General features: G+C 36.1%; 3 protein-coding genes across 3 annotated transcripts; 1 reads left to right on the forward strand and 2 right to left on the reverse strand.

Moving 5' to 3' along the window:
* Positions 1-311: 311 nt before the first annotated feature.
* Positions 312-1,208, reverse strand: LOC130728396 (protein FAR1-RELATED SEQUENCE 5-like). Its single transcript, XM_057579862.1, has one exon. It carries the CDS (start codon positions 1,206-1,208, stop codon positions 312-314), a length of 897 nt encoding a protein of 298 aa, XP_057435845.1.
* Positions 1,209-7,839: 6,631 nt separating this feature from the next.
* On the forward strand, positions 7,840-10,141 carry LOC130733895 (peroxidase RIP1-like). The gene is made up of 3 exons (XM_057586179.1): positions 7,840-8,115; positions 8,441-8,635; positions 9,302-10,141. The coding sequence occupies exons 1-3, from the start codon at positions 7,897-7,899 to the stop codon at positions 9,863-9,865; spliced, it is 978 nt and encodes a 325-aa protein (XP_057442162.1). The 5' UTR covers positions 7,840-7,896; the 3' UTR covers positions 9,866-10,141.
* A 3,735-nt stretch (positions 10,142-13,876) lies between these two features.
* Positions 13,877-18,653, reverse strand: LOC130733896 (cationic peroxidase 1-like). Its single transcript, XM_057586180.1, has 4 exons — positions 18,342-18,653; positions 17,534-17,725; positions 17,075-17,240; positions 13,877-14,462 (listed from the first exon to the last, which is right to left on the reverse strand). Exons 1-4 carry the CDS (start codon positions 18,561-18,563, stop codon positions 14,077-14,079), a joined length of 966 nt encoding a protein of 321 aa, XP_057442163.1. The 5' UTR covers positions 18,564-18,653; the 3' UTR covers positions 13,877-14,076.
* Positions 18,654-20,815: the final 2,162 nt, after the last annotated feature.

Here is a 20,815-nt window from a genome sequence, read left to right on the forward strand (position 1 = left end):
TGTACACCTTCAGCCCTGCATACAAACAATGTACCTTCTCACTTTCTAATCTAAAACATACAACAAGTAATAAAGCAAGTCTATGAAATGTAAAACATATCACAAGTAATGAATTGTGCATTGTACCTGTTACTTGTTATTGTTCCAAAATTCATCACAGTATTCGTCCATGCCTTCACAAATTTCTCCTTGTGGCTTAACCATGTAGTAGAAATGTAGAATGTGAACTTCGAAAAGTTTTTATACATGGAAAACACGTCCCTCAAGTCTTCCTCAAATTGTTCCACTGTTTCAGCATTTATCAGGTCTCTCTACTTGTCCATCACTAAATCATCAAAATCATTTGTGCCAACGTGCAATTTGAACTTTGCCTCAACAGTCTTGTTTATGTGGAACCGGCATAATAAATGGCTAGAAGAGGGAAATATTTTATGTACAACACTTAGTAAAGCCAAATCTTTGTCAGTCACAATCACTTTAGGTAATCTGGCAGGGTCGGCAATCAGAGACTTCATACACTCCAAGACCCAAATATAGTCATTTGTGCACTCGTGAATCATGTAGCAAAGTGCTATGGAGAAAGTCATATCATTAGAAGTAATGTCAACGATTTCAAGCAAGGGTATCTGGTATTTCTTTATCTTGTACGTGCAATCCATGATGACCAAATGAGGGAATGTGTTGAACAATTTGACAGCAACAGGATGAGTCCAGAAAACATCTCTAATGACGTATGAATCGTCTTGTTGTCTTTCGAAGTGAACATACTTGTCTTCTACCAACTTCTTCATCAAATGTTGCATTTCTGTCAATGGCCCCCGGACAAATTTTCTAAACCTTTTGCAACAACTGTAAACTTGAGTGATTGTAGTCAAGTTACCTGGATTATTTTCCTTTAAAGACACTAGCATGGGTCTCGTTGCAACCCAAGACCTAGCCACAGTTTCCACATGCCCCTTTTCTTCTTCTGATAATCGACCAACGTATGAGTGGCTAATTAGTGATCTAGCTGGTTCATGGTTGTGTATGTCGTTCATCACTTTCAGCCACCACCGTCTTTCAACCTTCCTAGGTCTTCCTTTCAGTCTAAAAGGACAGCCTAACTTTTTTGTTCCAGTTGTTTTGTACTTGAACGTCTTCGGGTCCTTGTATGACCTGTACATACCATGTCTCTCGCACTCCAAAAAAACAAATTCTTTTCTTCTCATGTTTCCATTATCAGACCTTGTGATCACCACAACATATTCATTCTCCTTCCCAACATCCCGAGCCCATTGAAGAAGATCATAATGAGTATCAAATATATGTTCAATGATAACATATTACTTCAGAAACAAAACCTACAAACCATCACTAAACAAGACTATTGAAATTTATATATAAAACATTTAAATACAAAGCAGTATGTTCCATCTCTAATTAATCAATGAATACGTGATGAGTTGCAAAAAAATGTGTGGTGTCCGCACTTATGCATGGGGGCACCCACAAAGTGATATTGTTAGGCTCAACATTTTCAACATCATATGCGTCTTGAAGCAGCATATCTTCGTCATACAGATATGGGTCTGCCATTCTGCCTACAGATATCATAGTGCCACTGGTTAATAAATTCGGAAGTTGAAGTTCCAAAGTCCTTTGGAACTTAAAGTTCCGAAGTATTGCACGAGTCAGAAAGAATAAAATGGTGGAGAATTTAAACACACTACTTTGATATGATGGAAGAAGAAAACTTACCAACAAAAAATTATGGTAATGGAAGCAATGTTCTAGGACTTGGTATGGCACAATGTGGCAAAGAAGATGGTGGTTGAGAGTGGTGCAAGATGGAAGGAGATGATGGTGGGGAGGGAGGAAGAAGAAAAGTGAAGGCAGAAGAGTGGTGGTGGAAGGTACAAGGAATTAGAGGGAGTAATGGGGGCTGGTGGTGGGGTTGGTGGCGGAGAGGTTGGTGGAGTGAGGGGAGTAAATGGTGGTTAAAAGGTGGATAGACGTGGCCAGAGGGCTTCGGAACTCAATGTTCCGGAGTACTTTGGAACATACTTTGGAACTTTAAGTTTCAAAGTTAGTTTAAAGTTTAATTGCAAAACTTAAACTTCATCTTCTTATTTTTTTTTTAAAATTATGTAACTCTGATCGCATATATTTTTTTGATTTTTCCGTAGTAAAGTTTTATATATATAATTAATTTATTTTTCAATTGAGTAATAATTAATTAAAGTTTTTTCAATTACTTTAAAGTTTAGTATATATTTTTTGTCAAGAGATAAATAATTTGATTGTTTATAAAAAGTTTGATTGCTTAAAAAAGAGATAAAAGTTACGCTTCCTTTTAATTAAAAATTTATGTTTCCTTTTATTTACTCAATTTGATTGTCTATTATTTCCTCATTTCCTCGATCAGCACAGTCTAACTAGAATTCAAGCAAAGTAAAACGTGTTCCCAAAACTCATAAAGTACAAACTCATAATGTGAAATACAAAGTCAAAAAATAATGTTAAATACAAACTCATAAAGTAATACAAAGTCATTGTCCCCTACCCCTACGACCTCCCCTACCGCCTCCTCTAGCTCCTCCTCCTCTAGTGCCTCATGCTCTACCGCCTCGTCTAGCAGCATCAAAAGTAACTCCCTGGGTCCCACTCAAGTCTCTGATTATGGTGAGTCCCCTCTCAGATAAAGTCCGGCTTTGTGTGCCTGCCTCGGGAGCATTGTCCACGTCTAGTGACTGCTCAAACAAATTCACGGCCTGATGTAAAGCAGCCTGAAAATAAATCAATATACATTTTAGTAAATCTTATACACAAAACCGCAAGTACGTAAAGAAAATAGAATTCAAATTTAGCACGGCACTGAGATTCGTCCTCCTCTCATCTGGGATGATGAACGGATGGGATACAGTGGTGTACCAATCCATTTAATCGCATGTTTCCTCTCCCGGATCTGTAGCAAGGACGCCCTCATAAATCTACCGCACCTGAAGAGAGGATATAGACCGGTCCCCTCCACAATCAATTGAATAGACCTCATAGCATCACTGTCGCCCTCACATGTTATCTTCGCCAGCTTTGTCCCAACGTTGGCCATCTTGAGCTAACATCGGTCAATATAACGCCTGTTAGTGGTGCCTAGAATGGCATGCCACGTCCACGGCGCTATATGGTTTGCATAATGGTGGAGAAGTGACAGCTCCTGCGCCCCCCGGGAAACAGTGGCTCTGTCTGGATATGAAGAGGCTCCTCCTCAAGACCTCCCCCGCTGCTGCAGCTTTCGGCTGGTCTGGCTCCACCTCTGGTGCTCCCCCCTCTACTGCGCCCTGGGGTTGTCCAGCTCATGCTTAGTGTCTGACTCACTGGAAGATCTCCTAGAAGACTCCTCAGTCTTTGTCTCCTGCTCATGAGAACGCTAAGGAGTCAGGTGAGGAAAAGGTTGAGGAAAAGGCTGAGCGCTGAGCCTGAGCAAAACGCTGAGGAGAAGGGTCTCTTGGCTGCTCAGCTGCCGTCCGAGCAACATCCTTAGCACAATCATGTCGCCTACGAGAAGTGTGGAGGCGCGTATGGTGATCCTCATTCCAAACCTGGAATCACCAATTAGTTGTCCATGATGGTCCCTGAGGGAATGCAAACAAATGATGCTTTACATGATATTTCCTTATTTTCATATGGGTTTGTGCTAGCTTTAATATTGCATTATCTTTATAAAACTCATATGCTTTATGATGGAATTGCTATACAGGTCAAAAGTGAAATATGGAAGAAAAACATAAAAAAGGACAAAAAGAACGTAAATTCAGCAAATTCAATGTAATGGCCACAAGTTGTGCGTTGTATGTAAAACAAGGTTGAATATGCTGATTTGACTTAAATCCTATATTTGAATGTTTTCTTTTTCTATAGTAAACCAAATTTAGTGTTAACCAAAGAGTAAGTTTTCAATCCATAAACCAATCTCTTCATTCTTTAGTGTGTCATAGTGACTTCCTGCATGGGCAAGGATGCAGTCCTTTCAATAGATTGTTGCCCATTAGAGATCCAATACAAAGATCCTAACAAAAGTCGAGCAGCAATCCATATATGTATTTAGCGACGGTTTGACATGTGTGCTATTTTTTTTACATCGAAAGATAAATTGTATCCGCCAGGAATCGATCTCTGACCTCCCCTACCCAACTCATATGTCCCCAAGCTCCTATCACTTGAGCTATCCTACGGGGACTGATATGTGAACTTTTTGACTTCCACTAATAAAACACGTAAGTTTTGTAGAAATCCCTATAACACTTAAAAACTGCCACGATCGATATTTTTAAAATTTAAAATTAAGTAGACCTGCTGCAATCTACATCTATGTACCTATTGGCAGGGCCGGCCCAAGGGCCAAGCCACCCAAGGAAGGGTTTTAGGCCTAAAAAAAATTAATTTTTACTTAGTAAAAAAAGCCTCCAATTTTTTTTTACTAGGTAAAAAAAGACCCAAAATATTTTAATAAATAAATATTTCTTTAGGTAAAAATGTCTCACTTTAAAATATGTTTTAGGTCTCGTGTAGTGTTGAGCCGGCCTGTCCATTGGGCATTGTTTGTTATCAAAGTTCAGAAAGAATCATAATTCTTCTGCCAATTAAGATCTGTAAATAGGAACCTTTAAGAGAAATTGGGGGCACATTTAGTTGTCTTATCCCACAACTACTTGGAAGTTTAGCCGTCCGTCTCATACTGATTCAACTCAAAAAATAAAAATATATTCAGTGTGGAATTAATTTTACTATTTTAGGGTGTGTTGTGTAATGGTGGTCTTCAAGTAATCTAAAATTCCATCACTATTAATATTATTGAAGTTATTTATTTCATGAATTTGCATTTCATTACTAATGTAGTATTAGTCAAGTGTGGTTCATGCCTTCAATCATGGCTTATACATAGTGATCATGCAAGTTGGCCTGTTATCTCCAGCGAGGCTATGAGCAATTCCCAACTTTGGAACTTTCAAGTGTTTAAAGGATTATTTATGTCGTTGACAAAAAAAATAAACAATTTTGTAATTATGTCTTTATCCATATAACGGACTAATTCTTCCGAATGATTACTTCTTTATAAGGATTACATAAAATTCTTTAACGTATCAATCATTTTCGATATTTTTTTGTTCTGATATGCAGTTCGAAGTTGCCGTGTATACCACACCACAAATCTTCGCAAGTGGATTAATTCTAAATGAGGGTGACACTTATAAAAATTAACAAAAATAAATAATTAAATTAAGCAATGTTTAATTATGCCACACGGTCGAACCCCGAGAGAATCATTTGTTGGAAGAGACATCACCTGTCCTGAATACGTTAACACTTGCAAAATAGCATCTCGTCTCTGCTAAGGGCGATCAATTGCACTATGACCCATTGTGTAATCTAGTCATTTAAATGAGTTTCAAGCCTCCTTGGGCTTGGTTTAATAAATCATTGCTTATCAAAAAAAAAACTATGACCCATTTAACAAGGAAGAGTGACCTGTAGAGATAACTATGATAAACTTTGAGTTTTTCTTAGACTGTGAGATTCTCTCTTTGCTTTCTCGCTAAACTGAGCATCTGAGTGTCTTCTGCATGTAGACTTCCCCATTAATAACTTCAGCTGTGATTGTGGGAAACGAGATTGAAAAGGTCTTAATATATCTGGGAAGGGTTGCAAACTTGATGTCATATAGCTACTTTGTAAGGCTTAGATATAACTATGAGGTTTTGACTCCCCCAAGTGACTAGCTTAGCTTTACTGTCAAGAATATATTGTCGATGAGGTTCATAAGGTGTAGATTAACCCTAGAAGCTGAAGAAGAAAGAAAGACTCCAACCACTTGTTTCTTGGTAGTGGTCGGATCGCCTGTAGGGAGTGCTGCATGCAACAGCCAACTTTACACGATTTAGGAGCCATTGACTCCACAAAATACCAATTAATGAAGTTTCGGAGCCAAATAGAGGAGTCTTAATGACAATACACAGAAGATTGTCGACCATGAAGAATTAGATTTCCGCCCTAAGAAATGAGGTTTATTTGAGAAACCATACAAGAAAATGATAGCCAGGCAGCTCACAGTGGATAGCTCGTCAGCTACACATCGTCTTGTTGAACAATTTAAATTCATTTTCTTGAGCAATTTAAATTCAATTCTTGAAATTAATTTTTCTACCTTTTGCTTTACTTTGTGCAATCTTTTGAATTCAATTAATCTGACTAAAACTACAAAAAATTCATTTATCGCTTTAATGGTATTTACAGATGGAGAATGTTGACAGAGAAGGACATATGTGATCTATTTATGGAACACAATCCACCAACCGAACGAAAAGACGTTATAAGTGATCCTACCAAGGAACACAACCTTTTCATCTTGGTGGAGAAGGATATGAGCAATCCATTGTAGTCTACCATCCTGGCAAAAAGACTTTGATGATGGTGATCCATTTAAGGAACATAGTCTATCATTCAAATGAAAAAGTCGATATAAGCGATATGGCCGAGCAAAAAGCTTATAAGTAGAAAATACCTAAATAATTCAAAATCTGGAAGTCATGATGGTATGCTTTCAAAACCTGGAATTTTGGAGTATTCAACGAATAGCTCCTTAGAGAAGAGGAAAATGGTGCTTATTTTCCCACCATAGGAGAATGGACAAATTCAAATGGTGAAAGAGTTTGAGTAGTTGTGAAGATTAGAAGTTCAAAAGATAAAAAGAAATCGCATGGGGATATATACATGATTTACACGCAATAATTAGGAATGAACCCTTCATCAATATAATTGCAACACTTCGGATATAGAAATCCCGAGTGGAATCAAAAGATTTCAAGAAATTAGCGAATCCGAGCGGCGATTTTTAAACGAGCAGAAATAGCAAGATATCATCTCGATAGAGAGAACTCTCCGAGAAGATATTGCTCCCCGGAATTCAAGAAGCTTGACATCTCAACTTGACACGCCAAGCTCAAGGGCTCCTGTTTAGTCCGACCCAAAAGGCAAGAGTCCAATAGCATCTCACCCGTTCAAAAGGTCTCATAATTAAGTAAGCACCGTATGTGAGCGAACTAGATGACTTAGTTAAGGAATATTTCATCCCAGATAAGTCGATCGGTCGCACGAATACCTAATTAATAACAAGAAAGCAAGGCGGCCCAAGGGAAATGTTGCTCTCGGAAGACCTTCTACAGGGCTACCTGGAGACTTTCATAGAAAACTATGACAGACTCTAATCTTATAAATACAAGTATAATTGTTCATTTACACAACTTTTTACTCATTATGCAATACTTTGAGTTCTTTTTAGACTTTAAAATTCTCTCTTTACTCTCTCATTGACTAGAGCACGAGAGTGTCTTATCTAAATATACCTCATGATTAACGTCATATCAAAGTAGCCATGTCGCCCAAGTTAAGCCAAAGAACCACACACCACCACCAAAGATAAGAAAAACCGAATAATCTCATTCATCTCATAAACCATTTCCTGGAGGCTAGACGGCCTAACCTACAAATTTCACAGCTTAATTTTTAATATTCTTTGTGGCATTAATTAGTTAGTGGTATAAATAAAACAACGTGTGTATTGTAATGTGCATGTATATTTGTATTATATACCCATACGCTACAATTAATCACGATTATATCCAATAGTTGGTGAAATATTTTGTGCAATTCTTAATATGGGGGGATAGATTGGGTCAATGGTGAGCACATAAGAGTTGGTACATATTATGACCTGAAATATTATATATGTGGATAACTTAAGCAAGTTAATTAACTAGGACCTAGTTGATACACTCTCCTTCTATATAAATGCTCTATCTAGCTAGAATCAAAAAAACAACATCTTAGCTCAAAACCTCATCATCAAGCATATACAGCAAAATGAATTCTCATCGCCAATCTTTTCTTGTGCTTGTATTGGTCACTTTGGCTACATTTCTGATCCCAAGTACCCTTGCGGGGCTCACTCCTGGTTACTATGGCAAAGTTTGCCCTCAAGCATTACCAATCATTAAGTCAGTGGTTCAGAAGGCAATTAATCGTGAACAACGCATTGGAGCATCCTTACTACGTTTGCATTTCCATGACTGCTTTGTTAACGTGAGTTAGTCGACATATTTATGAAACATGTTTTTACTATTAACAATTAGTATATATGTTATTTACAATATATTCATTATGTTAATAAATTGATTTGCAGAGAAACCATTTTAATTTTATGTATATTTTTCTTCATCCATGGTGAATGATAGACAAAGCCTGTATAATATTTGAAATTCTATATATGTTAATATGTAATGCTCTATTTGTATCTTGTTATATATTTGTAACACATATTCTAATTGAAATAGAAACATTATGACTTTTATTATTATAGTGTTGTACCCTAAACTAAACTAAAATGTCCATGTCCAAAACTATACAGGGTTGTGATGGATCACTTCTACTAGATGACACTTCTTCCTTCGTGGGTGAAAAGACTGCATTACCAAATTTGAATTCAGTCAGAGGATTTGAAGTGGTTGATGAAATTAAAGCCGCGGTTGACAGAGCTTGCAAACGTCCTGTGGTATCATGTGCAGATATCTTAGCTATTGCAGCTCGTGATTCAGTTGCCATAGTGAGTTTTATCCTAATCTTTTAATCTCACACTTCTAGCTTTTTTTATGTTATTCAAACCACAATTTTATGTTGAACCATGTTAAAAACTGATACAGCTATAACCAATGTTCACGTTTGATGTCTATTTCCATGTCTCCCTAATAAAAAAATGACATGTAAGGTTATAACTGTTATATATACGAATTTTGTTACTCACATGATCACAATCTTACTAGACATCATATGAGGAAAAGTCTTCATTCATGATTTAATTTTGGTGCTGTCTAGTGTCCCACACGTGTTCAGAGATCAGAGGTGGTGGATGTAATTAAACATTACATCAAAATTACTGCAAATTAGTTGTGAGAATAAGTGATGAACTATTATTGTAAATTACTGTAAATGAACTATTACTGCAAATTACTGTAAATTCTTAACTATTATTTTACAACTATTTTTTAAGTTAGAAACCTTAATTTACATGATTACAACTCAAATGTTTATAATTACAAGTGGTGTACACCATCAGAACAAGTGATGAACGCTAGAAAGCTGATCCATGTTTTTATGTTTTGAAATCAATTTGTAAAGGAACTTTTGAAGTTTGTAGAAACACATTATTTTAATTTTATTGTTTCACACAAGACCTTCACTGAAAACTAACAACTTTTTCTTTTATGAACAGTTGGGAGGTAAACAATATTGGTACCAAGTGCGATTAGGCAGAAGAGATGCAAGATCTGCAAGCCAGGCGGCTGCAAATTCCAACCTACCTCCCCCATTTCTCAACTTCACACAGCTTCTTCCAGCATTCCAGGCTCAAGGGTTGGACCTTAAAGACCTTGTAGCCCTCTCAGGTGGCCACTCCATTGGACTTGCCAAGTGCAGTTCCTTCCAAGCCAGGATCTCCGGTGACACCAACATCAACCCCAAGTTTGCAGCCACTTTGCAAAAGACATGCAATGTTGGTGGGAATAGCAGTTTAGCACCACTGGACAAGACTCCTACAAAATTTGACACTAGATACTACAAGGACTTGTTGGAGAAAAAGGGTCTTTTCCATTCTGATCAAGAGCTCTTCAAGGGTGATGGTTCTGCAAGTGATAGATTGGTGTATCTTTACAGCAAGAGTTCTCATGCTTTTGCCAAAGATTTTGGAGTTTCCATGATCAAGATGGGTAACATTAAGCCTCTTACTGGGAAGCAGGGAGAGATCAGGTGCAATTGCAGGAAAGTCAACAACTACTAGAATTGCATATTTGAAGCCTGGATCACACAACTCCAGAATGATTCATACAAAGTCTTGAAATTTTTTATAATTTAATTTCCATACAGTTTATTGTTGAAGAATTGTGGGTTCAAAAATAATGAACCATGTTTAAGAGTCTGTCAAGCGTGAGATTTGCTGTTCTTTTTGTTGCTATACTATTATTAACTTGTGTTAGTTTCTTTTGAGTATGACTATTTGGTGATTGGTTTTTGCATAATTGTACTATGTTTTCTTTTAAAGAAATTGTATTATTAATTTTTTTTTTTAAAGTATTATTAAAAGTTATTCACTTTGTATCTTATAGCGTCACAATTATGATATTCTTATTTGAGTTGCTTAACAGATACTCTTATTCAAAGTCATACCGTATAAAATTTAAGTTTCACTCGAAATTTATGCAAATTTTAATTACTTCAATGGTAATTTCGTATACTCCCTCCGTTCCAAAATAACTGACACTATTTCTAGCTAAATTTTGTTCCTAATTATCTGTCACTTTACAAAATTCAAGAGAGCATTAATTATACTTTACCAATTATACCCTTCATTTATTGGTGGTAGGAAAATTGAAAAGTTAGAATTAATAAGAGAGATAAAGGGTATAGTAGGAAGTTAGATTGTAATTTTAATAAAACAAGAACATTAAATGTTATTTTTTAATACTTGTACAATAACCTTAAAGTGTTAGTTATATAGAAACAGACGAAGTATTTTTTTGTTGGGTACAACAAGAGAGAGATTAGATTGTTAAAGAAGCAGAGAAAATGAAGTGTATTAAACCCGACCCACACGCTGTTACAGCCCAAACACTATTTTGTACATTCAACACACCGTTTTGGATGTCTGAACATCTAAAATATAAGTTGTTTAATTCCAAAACATTTTTTCTCCCTTTCTTCTTTTTTTCTTTTTTGTAACATGGAGGGGCAAGGCCCCGGAAAGGGAAAAGACGCTAAGAAACAGGAGCACGGAGGGAAGCTAACGCCTCATCCATGTCCTGGTACAAAAGATAGCGACATTCCGCTAAAGGAGTTCGCAGCAATTGGATGCAAAACCAAGAACATGAGCGGCCTTAGCAAGGCTGTCTGCCACAGAATTAGCTTCCCTTGGGACATGCCAGAACTGGACCTCAACACCACTAGGGATCGCACACCGAATCGATGCCACCATCTCTAAGAACAGTTGCACCACACTCCCTGACTTCGTTACCGCTGCAACTGCCTCAGCCGAGTCGCTTTCAACATTCTTTATATACCCTGATTTAGTACTAAAAAATTTATTTTATTTACCATAATTTTACTTCGCCGTGATTTTTGCATGTTCAGACATGCAGTATGCACTATGACTTATTAATTTTTTCATAAACATTACATGTGTAAATAAATTGATATATAAATAATATTTGTATAAACAGAAAAAATATATAATTATGCAACTAATAAGATAATCTGAGTTTGTTGGTCCATGTGGGATAATCGACATTGACTACTTTTCAAAAACTATAATTAACCAAACACGCCCATGGTGTGCAAAAACTAAACAACATTTCAGTTAAGAAGTTAATTGGCCAAGGACTACTTTTCAGCTAACAAGTTAAATGGATCCAGAAAAGTTGCAGATTCTTCATAACTCGCAGTTTCAGAGATGTTGAAATTCGATCTGAAAAGCTAAAACAGTTCATGATGATTGAAAGTTATAAAAGTTTAAAAATATTCTGTCGTTGGAAATTCAGAAGCAAACCTCATTGACTGGCTTTTTATTTTGCTAAATGGTTAAACCAGACATATCACATATATATTATATTAGCCTTTTTCCAAAGAGCTTTAGTAATTGACTCTCAACATTTAAGCTTGCGTCTCTCAGGTTAATCAAGGAGACATTATTTTCTACTGCAGAAGCAGAACCAAGCTAAGTCTTCATCATTCGTGCAATGAGCTTGAATAAAACGTGTAAACCATTACTATTACTTATTTATTTATACATAATTCTCTTGCCGTTTGAACGATCTTCATAGATATTTTGCTTAGATATTCAGAAGGTGGCCTGGTTGGTTCATATAAAACTCATAATTAATAATCTAGTCGCCATAATTATATGAATTCTGAATGATTCATGGATGATATATATGACAAAGCCCTTAACCTGTTGATCATTCGACAATTTAATTCGTTTGGGATTAAAACTACACTCTCTGGCAATACTTTGACTTTCTGCCAACGTGCATGGACTCAATTGATCAGCACTTGATAGTAAGTTTAATTTATAAATTTGATAAGGACAGCAGGCCATGAAGCCATCATCAGGACAAAAGAAAATACCAAATGGTAAAGGTTGGACAATCGTGAAAACATCAAATGTTTCATTTTTTCTAAATAAAAATATCAATGGCAGCCTATGAGTCAAATTGATTATAAGAAAATGTTGAATGCTGAACCATCACAAATATTATCCATGTTATCTATGTCTAGTTGACAGTGTGTCCTATATGTAATTAAGCACGCAGAAGATTACAATCTAGAGGGATGAGAGAAGGTGGAAGTGGGTATTCAAGAGGCGTGGGAGATACTGTTGGCCTGATCAATAGCAGTAAAATAACAATAGTAGACGGATGATAATTTGGCTTGTGAGCTTAGAACCGGCCGGCCTAATACCAACGCTAGTGGACAGTGGTTAGGTGCAAATTTGGACAATGATGCAGGCATGCAGCACTAGCTTAGTTTTCCTCTGTTTTTTCATAGTGTTCTGTTTTTGGTCTCTGCTCTTTTGTTTTTCTTTTGTATTGTTCCTTGTATATACCATGGGTTGAGGTACTCTTAGTACCTTCTTAATACAATTTTGCTTACACAAAAAATCTGTCGGCGAAAACCAACACTAATTAGGGATGAGTTGCACACTTGCACTACAAGAAAAAACTCGTTTCACCGCGATAGCTTTTGGTAGGGCCAACAAACTCATCAATAATATGGGGTTACTGATGGCTAACCGACTGCTAGAAGACCGTCGTCCTATAGCTCGTCGATAATTATTATTGTCAACAGTCGGGCTTTATTCAGCCTAAAAATGCAGTGGCCTATTTCTATATGTTCTCACACGTAGAAATTAAAATCATCATAATATTTCACTTGTCTATTTTCTTCAAAGATTATGAGTTCAACAACAAAGTCTCACTAATGATAATATCAAATAAATATTGATCATGTCTTGTTATTAAAAATTGCAACTATAACCTCAATAGCAACTATTAAGTGTAGGTGCCAATGACCTTCCACAAATCATTGTTAAATGACACTTTTTTTTCATACGCATTCACTTAACCTTCTTAACATTATTTGATGTACTCTACAATCATCAGCAACTATTTACTTTAGCCAATAATAATCAACCAATAATTATAAATGATAATGTCATGATTCATGAAAGTTTCAGACAAAATATAACATACAAATAGGGGTGCAAATGTGGGTTGCGGGCCGACTCAAACCCAACCCGCCATTGGCCCGTAAAAATGCGGGTTGGGTTGACCTAACCTACTTTTAGAATTTGGATTCAAAGAGTCAACCTACCAAAAAGATGGGTCAAATGGTCTGGCCCAATGAGTAAAAATGCGGGTTGACTCAAACCCAACCCGCCATTGGCCCGTAAAAATGAGGGTTGGGTTGACCTAACCTACTTTTAGAATTTGGACTCAAAGAGTCAACCTACCAAAAAGATGGGTCAAATGGTCTGGCCCAACGAGTCAAGCCCATTACAGCAGCAACAAGGTTGTGAGCTCTGTTTCAAGCTTGATTTTTGTTCCTCCCCTGTATTTTGGGTGTTGAAAATTAGTAGATTGTGAATTGAACAAAGAAAAATTAGTAGATTGTGTTTGTCCAAAAATAACTATCTTAAGAAATTTATTTGGCTTATTTCAAAAATAAATTACTAGTCTAGTTAAATGTAGCTGAAAATGTCTGCTTTATAATGATGATACAGTGACTTTACCAAACAACAGAATTTCAATCCACTCCTTAATTTCTTTTATTCCCCTCTTTTTAAGAGAACTATAGCTTCTACCACAACCTTACACTTCAGATTCTTAATTAGATCATCATCACTAAACATACATATAGGAAATAGTACAATACATGAAAGTATCTTGTAAGTAAAATCAAAATGAGCATGTTTTAAGCTCATTTTATTTTCTAAAACTATTAGTTAACTTTGTGGCAGTTAGCGCGAACCTCGCCACTATTCCCTGTCAAAGGGCTAAGGTTTCCCATTTTCACCATGGCACTTGCAAAGTCTGCTGAGAAAGTTGAAGCGCTGTTACTGTAGGCAGTGACTTGAGAGTCTGTAGAGCCGCCACTAAATAGTTGCTGATCTGAATGTAGAAGCCCTTTGTTGTTTACAAGATTCTTGAAGTAAGCATTGTCAAAATACACATTGGTGGTGACATCAAGTGGGGAAAGGTTGCTATCACCACCAGAGCTTGGACAGTTTGACTTGAGTGATGCTGCCAAATTTGACTCTAGGTTGGTTTCATTGTAAACCCTGCCTCTGAAAATCTGACACCTGGCTTGGCCTGTGGTGTGAGCTCCTACACATGGAAATTTTGAGGGATTAAATATTTTAGATGATATAAAATTTTAGGGTTGAAGGGTCAAATGGCCCATGAAATTATAAAGGGAATCAGTTACAGAACCTAAATTTTTTTTACATTAAATTGGGTTCTTATAATTTTTTTTTTTAATTCAATTAAGGCCAAATGATTTATTGTTGCTGTTATTGTTTTACACGAATTTAGAAGGCTTTGTCGTAGTTTTAGACCTGTAATTCATTGGAGCAGAGTTTGTTGTTTTTTTTAGCAGGGTGGCTATTCCAAGCTTGTGGTACTCTTTTTCCTTACTGGGGTTTTTCCCACTGGGTTTACCCAGTAAGGTTTTAATGAGACTCTTGCTTGGGATGACGTTGATGCCACTTTGCGGGTTGGTGGTGGGTTCTATTTGCTCAAACTTTTGGCCTATGTACTTTGCCAGCTACTTTGTCTTTGCATCGAGTTTCATCTTTCTTAGTAATAATATTTCTTTCATTTTCAAAAAAAAAAAATTAAGGCCAAATGCTGCCAGCCTTCAATTTTGTCCTAGTCAGCAATTCCATGTGGCTTTTTTAATTTTTTTAATTAGAAAATTTATAATAATTTATTTTTTAATTCCAACTCATTTATTTAAGCAAAAAGAAAACTTAATAAAATCCATAATTTAAATAAAATCCCTAATCTAATTAATCCCTAAACTAAACAAAAAACCTAATCTAATAATATCAAAATCCCTAATCTAATAATCACTTCCACTTCATCAGCATCCCAACACATTTCCTCTCATTTTCCAACCCCATCAGCATCCCAACACATCAAAAACCTTCTTCTTCTTTGAAGAACTTTCTCCCCCTCACAAAACCCATCTCCATTCTCCTCCTGCATCATTGCCCCCCCCCCCTCCTCAACCTAAAAATCCCAAATCCAAAAACCCTAGGCATAATCCAGAAATCCCAAACAAGAGATTGGGAGAGATGAAGCCATATTTGGGAGCAACGGAGGGTTTGTCGGCACCTTCCATGACCACCGGCGGAGGGTTTGCCGGCGCTTCCCCTACATCATTTTTCTCCCCTCTCTTCAACTCAAGCCAACAGAACAAAGAACTCAAACCAGATCCATGCCCCCCTCTTCAACCCAAGCCACAACAAAAAAAAAGAAGAAATCTTTAAGGTTCAATTGTAGGCGCTAAGGTGAAAATGATGAAATAACGGTGAATCGGTGCCAACCATGGAACCCATAAACCTCTCCTCTTAGACCCAACATCCCTCTTCTTCCCTGTGCACAATCGTAGCCCCTGAGTTGCTAAATCGAAGTCCTCATAGTATCAAATCACCAAGAAGCAAACACAACAAATCTGGTGTGTTGTCTAAACGAGGATCTTCAGACATCAGAGACGAGATCGAGAGAAGAGGAAGGGGAAGAGGAAGAGATCCACGACCATGACAACTCCTTCTTCACCTTCTTCCTTTCCTGATTTCCCTTTGGGTTAGAGGTTGCTACTGATGGGTATGGGTTGGAGAGAGTGGGAGGAATTAGGGGAATGAGGGGGTTGGGTTTGATGTTTGCTGGGGATTGGGGTTGGTGTTCTGGGTTCATGTTGTAGATTTATGTTTCTGTTGGTTCATTATAGATTCATGGTTTCTCTTTCAAAAAAAAAAATTATGGTTTCCGTTTTGGATTTCTTTGTTTTGAAATTTTTTTACCCTAATTAATTCCAACACAGCACTTAATTGGGGGCTGAGGTGATTTAATTATGGATTAATGTTAATTTTCAATTAATCATAACATGTGGCATTACTGAAATTTAAAAAAAAAAATTTAAAAAGTCATGTGGAAAAGTTGACCGGGTCAAAATTAAGACACATCAGATGGAAACACACTTTGTCCTTAATTGAATTAAAAAAAATTATAGGGACCTAATTTGATGTGAATTTTTCAGGTCCTGGAACTGATTTCCTTTACAATTCCAGGGGTCATTTCACCCTTTAAGCCAAAATTGTATTTTTTTTTGGTAAATATTATGACTCTATTCAGTCTCACATTAGATTATTCCATGTCATTTAATGTTATAATTGCCCTGCAACATTAAACAATTTAATTGATGAACAGGGGAATGAGACATGAAATTATGAGAACAGAAATTTTTCAATCATATAAACATGGGTTAATGTTGAGACCATGTAAATTATATGAGTGTAACTAATGGATTTTTCTTGTATGATACTTCATCAAGATCTTCGATCTCCAATTTTTGTCTTAATTCCCTACTCCAGCGATGAAATCTCATAATGTCAATTAATAAAGACATTAGTGACGTAATTATAAACTTTTTTTTTACTTCTAACGTAATTATAAACTTACATGATGGTTTTGATTGACTTGTCAAATTTTACATGAGAGGTCACATGACGTATGACTCAACCAATATGAAAATTGAAAAAAATATTAAAACAATTTTTACACAACTTTTGATATTCTGTTTATTAATATTTTATTAGATTCCTTGCATCATAATTATAGACTATAGTGTCATGCTTGTAATTAACAAACAGAGACCAGTGAAAGTGATGATTGAATAAGTATAAGACAGATCTTTTAATGTGTTGCTGAGTTACCTGAAAGTGCAACCATTTCCTGTGTGTTAAAGCCCTTATTTGCAAAGGCAGATATAAGGGCACTGAGATCCATTAGTGGTGATGGAATATCCTTGGTGGCAGCATCTTTGCTTGCTGTGGTTGAATCTCTTCTGCCTAACCCAACATTCCATGATGGACCTCCCAACTGATGAGAAACAAAGACCAAATAATTAACCAGTCAACCAAAGCTTTAAGTTAGGCTTTTGTTGAATTGTGACATTATATTAATTAAATAGCTGTAGCATAAGTTAAGAAGTACAAATTATTTTTATTCTTAAATATTCTCATAGATTGTAGTGGTGCATATGAAGTGTCTGCACGGTTTGATATTACCTATGATAACTAGTCTTTATTTGTAGATTTAACATGTTTACTATTATATATTTAATTTGTATTTTATCTATTCTTATGTATAAATTATAATAGAATTAAACTTACTGCAACAACAGAATCACGAGCAGCAACAGCTACAATATCTGCACAAGAAACAACACCAGGACAAGCAGCCTCCACTTTAGTCTTAATGTCATCAATTACTTCAAAACCTCTGAGAGAATTCACATTTGCACCAGCTGACTTCTCTCCCGTGAAGGTGGATGTGTCATCTAATAGAACAGAGGCATCACATCCCTGCATGTTGTATCAGTAATAAATTATTAAACAATATTTTGTATATGTGTTAAAATCAATTTGCAAGAATCTCATATATGAAATATATTTTTCTTCATGTAGACATTTTATTTTTACTCAATGGCAACTTTTCTAAAGCTTCAACTTAAAGATTCGATTACACATGCAACTTTGCCAACATAGGTTGGCGATCACTTGGTCGCCAGGATTCAGATTAGAGCCTCACTCTCTAAGGGTGTGGGTTCAAATTCACTTTCTTCTATGCATGCAGTAATTAAATTCAACCAAAACTAGTGCACCAAAGACAATTTTCTTTTTCTTCCACTCACAAAAAAAAGTTTGAATTTAAAATTCTCTTCAATACTTTATCATGAAGGAGTGGATGCATGCATGTTAGACCTGAATACAAGATGCATGCAAGAGAACTTCAATCTTTTTCTCTCACTCAGATATAGATGACAAAATAATTAGCGACTTAGCGTTAATATTAAAGTATTCTCTTCAACACTCTGTGGTGATATGTGTATCGGGGCCGTTAATGTAAATGATGTTTGCTTAGTTGGTCATGCAAGAGATATTAGAAAGTGAAAATGGAGGAAGAAGAAGAGAAACGTGCATTAACAAAACAGTCATGGAAATGAAGACGGAGCAAGGAGGCGCCCATACGGTGCTCTTTAGCAACTGCATTGATCACTGCGGATCTGATGATAGAGAGGGCTCGAGGGCATGTTGATTCATAACAATTTGAAGTTAGCTCAGAGGAGACTATGGTGGCAAACAACAGGGAAAACAGGATGGAGGAGAAGGAAAACATGTGACCCTGTGGTTTAAAGGCCATTTTCTAAGTTAAACACTAGAGAAGTAAGTCTAGTATAGTTTAATTATTGATGTTTGTGTCTTTCCACAATTGTGAAACAAACACTGCACTTGGAGCTTTATTTATAGTGTGAGGCAAGCACTCTCCATTTTGGACTATATAGAATTGTTAATGAACAACTTGGTATAGTCTTAGGAGTTAGGAGAACTAAAAAAAGAAAGACGTTACCATTCATCATTACTTGTATTGAAGGGGCACAAATTAATTAGAATATTGATTTGAGTGACGATTCGTGTACATCGTCACAAACTGCAAGTGTCGTATCCCACCGGCGCTCTTCACAAGAGATATAATCTCCTACGAAGAATTGTCTAATTCTTGGAGATCCACTACTAAACTAGCGTATTGATAGTTAAACATATGTTAAAAAATTATAACTTAAAACATTAATCATATTAAGCTTGTACTTTTTTTTTTGAAATTAAGCTTGTACTTATTAAGGTGAGGTGTGGGAGATGGAAAGAAAATAAGAGATGTGATAAAAAAAAATAGGCTTATTAGAACTTTTGGTCCCCTAGGATTAAGAAATGTGTAAAAGTGGTCCCTAAACTATAAAAATAGCATTTATGCTCCCCGACGTTAGCTTCCGTCAACACTTTTGGTCCCCAAACAGTTTTCCGTCAAAAAACTAACGGTTTCGGGGACCAAAATTGCAATTGAATCCAAAAATTAATTTAAAAAATAGAAAAAAAGTAGAAGCCCAGAAAACCCTTGATGTTCATCTTCTTCCTCCATCATATTCATCATCTTCTAACCTAAAACTGAGTTTGCAAAAACCTATTCTCTCATACTCAAACCCAAAAATAAGAACAAACCCAGAAAAATAAGTTTTCCCCAAACCTCATCAACACATAAAAAACAAAGTTATCAAAACCCAGATCTGGAAAACAAAACAAATTCACCAATTAGAAGAAAAATATGAACAGATTAGTGCCTTTTCCTCTTAACAATAGACCCAGATTTTTTCACTCGTTTTCCTCTGATCTGATCGAATACCTTCCTTTAAACCGTCAGGGATGAAGCTTAACAGATTGGTGGGAAATCCAGCACCACAATCTCTTAACAGATTGGCTCCTCTTCTGCTGAGCAGATCTGTGCCTATCAATGGGAAATCCATCTCCTTCTTCACAGATCAGTTCTAGATTTATCTTTTCCTCTAAACGAATCAGCTTCATAGAGGAGGGTTTTGATGAAGAGGGAGTAGGGGAGGAGGGAGTAGAGGGTGGAGCGCGATTTCTTTCTCTTCTTCACCCTCTCTTGTGCGACTCTGTGTGTGTGGTTGTGTGTGAGAGTGGTTACGGTGGGTGGGTGGGTTATGGATTTGATTCTCTGAAGTTGTTCGTGGTTTTGGCTAATTTATTTGATTTGGATTATGTTTGCTGGGACGCTAATCTGGAAACAATAGGCATGGTGCTTGTCTGATATTTATGTTTCCGATATGTTTAAGGGTTGCTATTGAAATGGTGGGGCGTTTACTTTGTGGCTTGAGATTAGCATCTGTGAGCCTTGGAAAGTTGCTGGAACGGGTTGCTTGGACATGGAATTCATATATACCTAGGATGGATTCATATTTGGGAAATGAAAAAGAGAATGAAGATGATTTTCACTTTTTAATTTTCTGGGTTTTTGGGTTTAATGGTAGCGAAAATGATGAAGATGATAGATGATAGATGAAGAAGATGAATTTTCTGGGTTTTTTTATTTGATAATTTTTTTTGGTTTAATTACATATTTGTCCTCAAAATCGTTAGTTTTTTTATGGAAAACTGTCCGGAGACCAAAAGTGTTGACGGAAGATAATGTCGGGAATGTTGTATGCTATTTTTAATGAATGAGTAAGGGCATGTTTGTTTGCAGTTTTCAAAACAGTTTAGTTTTTGAAAACTGAAAAACTTATTTGATACGACCTGTTCAAAAACTGTTTTTGAAAAGTGTTCTCATTTTCAGCTTTTAAAACAAAAAAACCAAAACAGCTAAAAGATGTTTTCAGCTTCTGTTTTTAATTTTCAGATATTAATTTTCTAAATGCAGGAAAACATATCATTTAAATTGTTTTCTACTTCTGAAAATTGTTTTTAAAAATAGTATTAAAAACTGAAAAATAAGGCCTGTTTGATTGCAGTTTTCAGTTTTTAAAAATGTTTTCAGAAGCAATTTTTTGAAAACAGGTCTTATCAAACATATTTTTTTTTTCAGTTTTAAACCGAAAACTG

This window comes from Lotus japonicus, chromosome 1 (assembly GCF_012489685.1).
Source record: "Lotus japonicus ecotype B-129 chromosome 1, LjGifu_v1.2".
NCBI lineage: Eukaryota > Viridiplantae > Streptophyta > Magnoliopsida > Fabales > Fabaceae > Lotus > Lotus japonicus.

What these genes read in the sequence shown, in the direction of transcription:
- LOC130733895 (XM_057586179.1), top strand. Translation starts at nt 7,897, where the DNA reads ATGAATTCTCATCGCCAATCTTTTCTTGTGCTTGTATTGGTCACTTTG. An exon ending in TCCATGACTGCTTTGTTAAC is followed by an intron (nt 8,116 to 8,440) that starts GTGAGTTAGTCG and finishes AAAACTATACAG; the next exon opens with GGTTGTGATGGATCACTTCT. An exon ending in CTCGTGATTCAGTTGCCATA is followed by an intron (nt 8,636 to 9,301) that starts GTGAGTTTTATC and finishes TTTTATGAACAG; the next exon opens with TTGGGAGGTAAACAATATTG.
- LOC130728396 (XM_057579862.1), bottom strand. Translation starts at nt 1,208, where the DNA reads ATGAGAAGAAAAGAATTTGTTTTTTTGGAGTGCGAGAGACATGGTATG.
- LOC130733896 (XM_057586180.1), bottom strand. Translation starts at nt 18,563, where the DNA reads ATGGCCTTTAAACCACAGGGTCACATGTTTTCCTTCTCCTCCATCCTG. An exon ending in TCCATGACTGTTTTGTTAAT is followed by an intron (nt 17,726 to 18,341) that starts GCACGTTTCTCT and finishes TACAACATGCAG; the next exon opens with GGATGTGATGCCTCTGTTCT. An exon ending in GGAAATGGTTGCACTTTCAG is followed by an intron (nt 14,463 to 17,074) that starts GTAACTCAGCAA and finishes TTCCATGTGTAG; the next exon opens with GAGCTCACACCACAGGCCAA.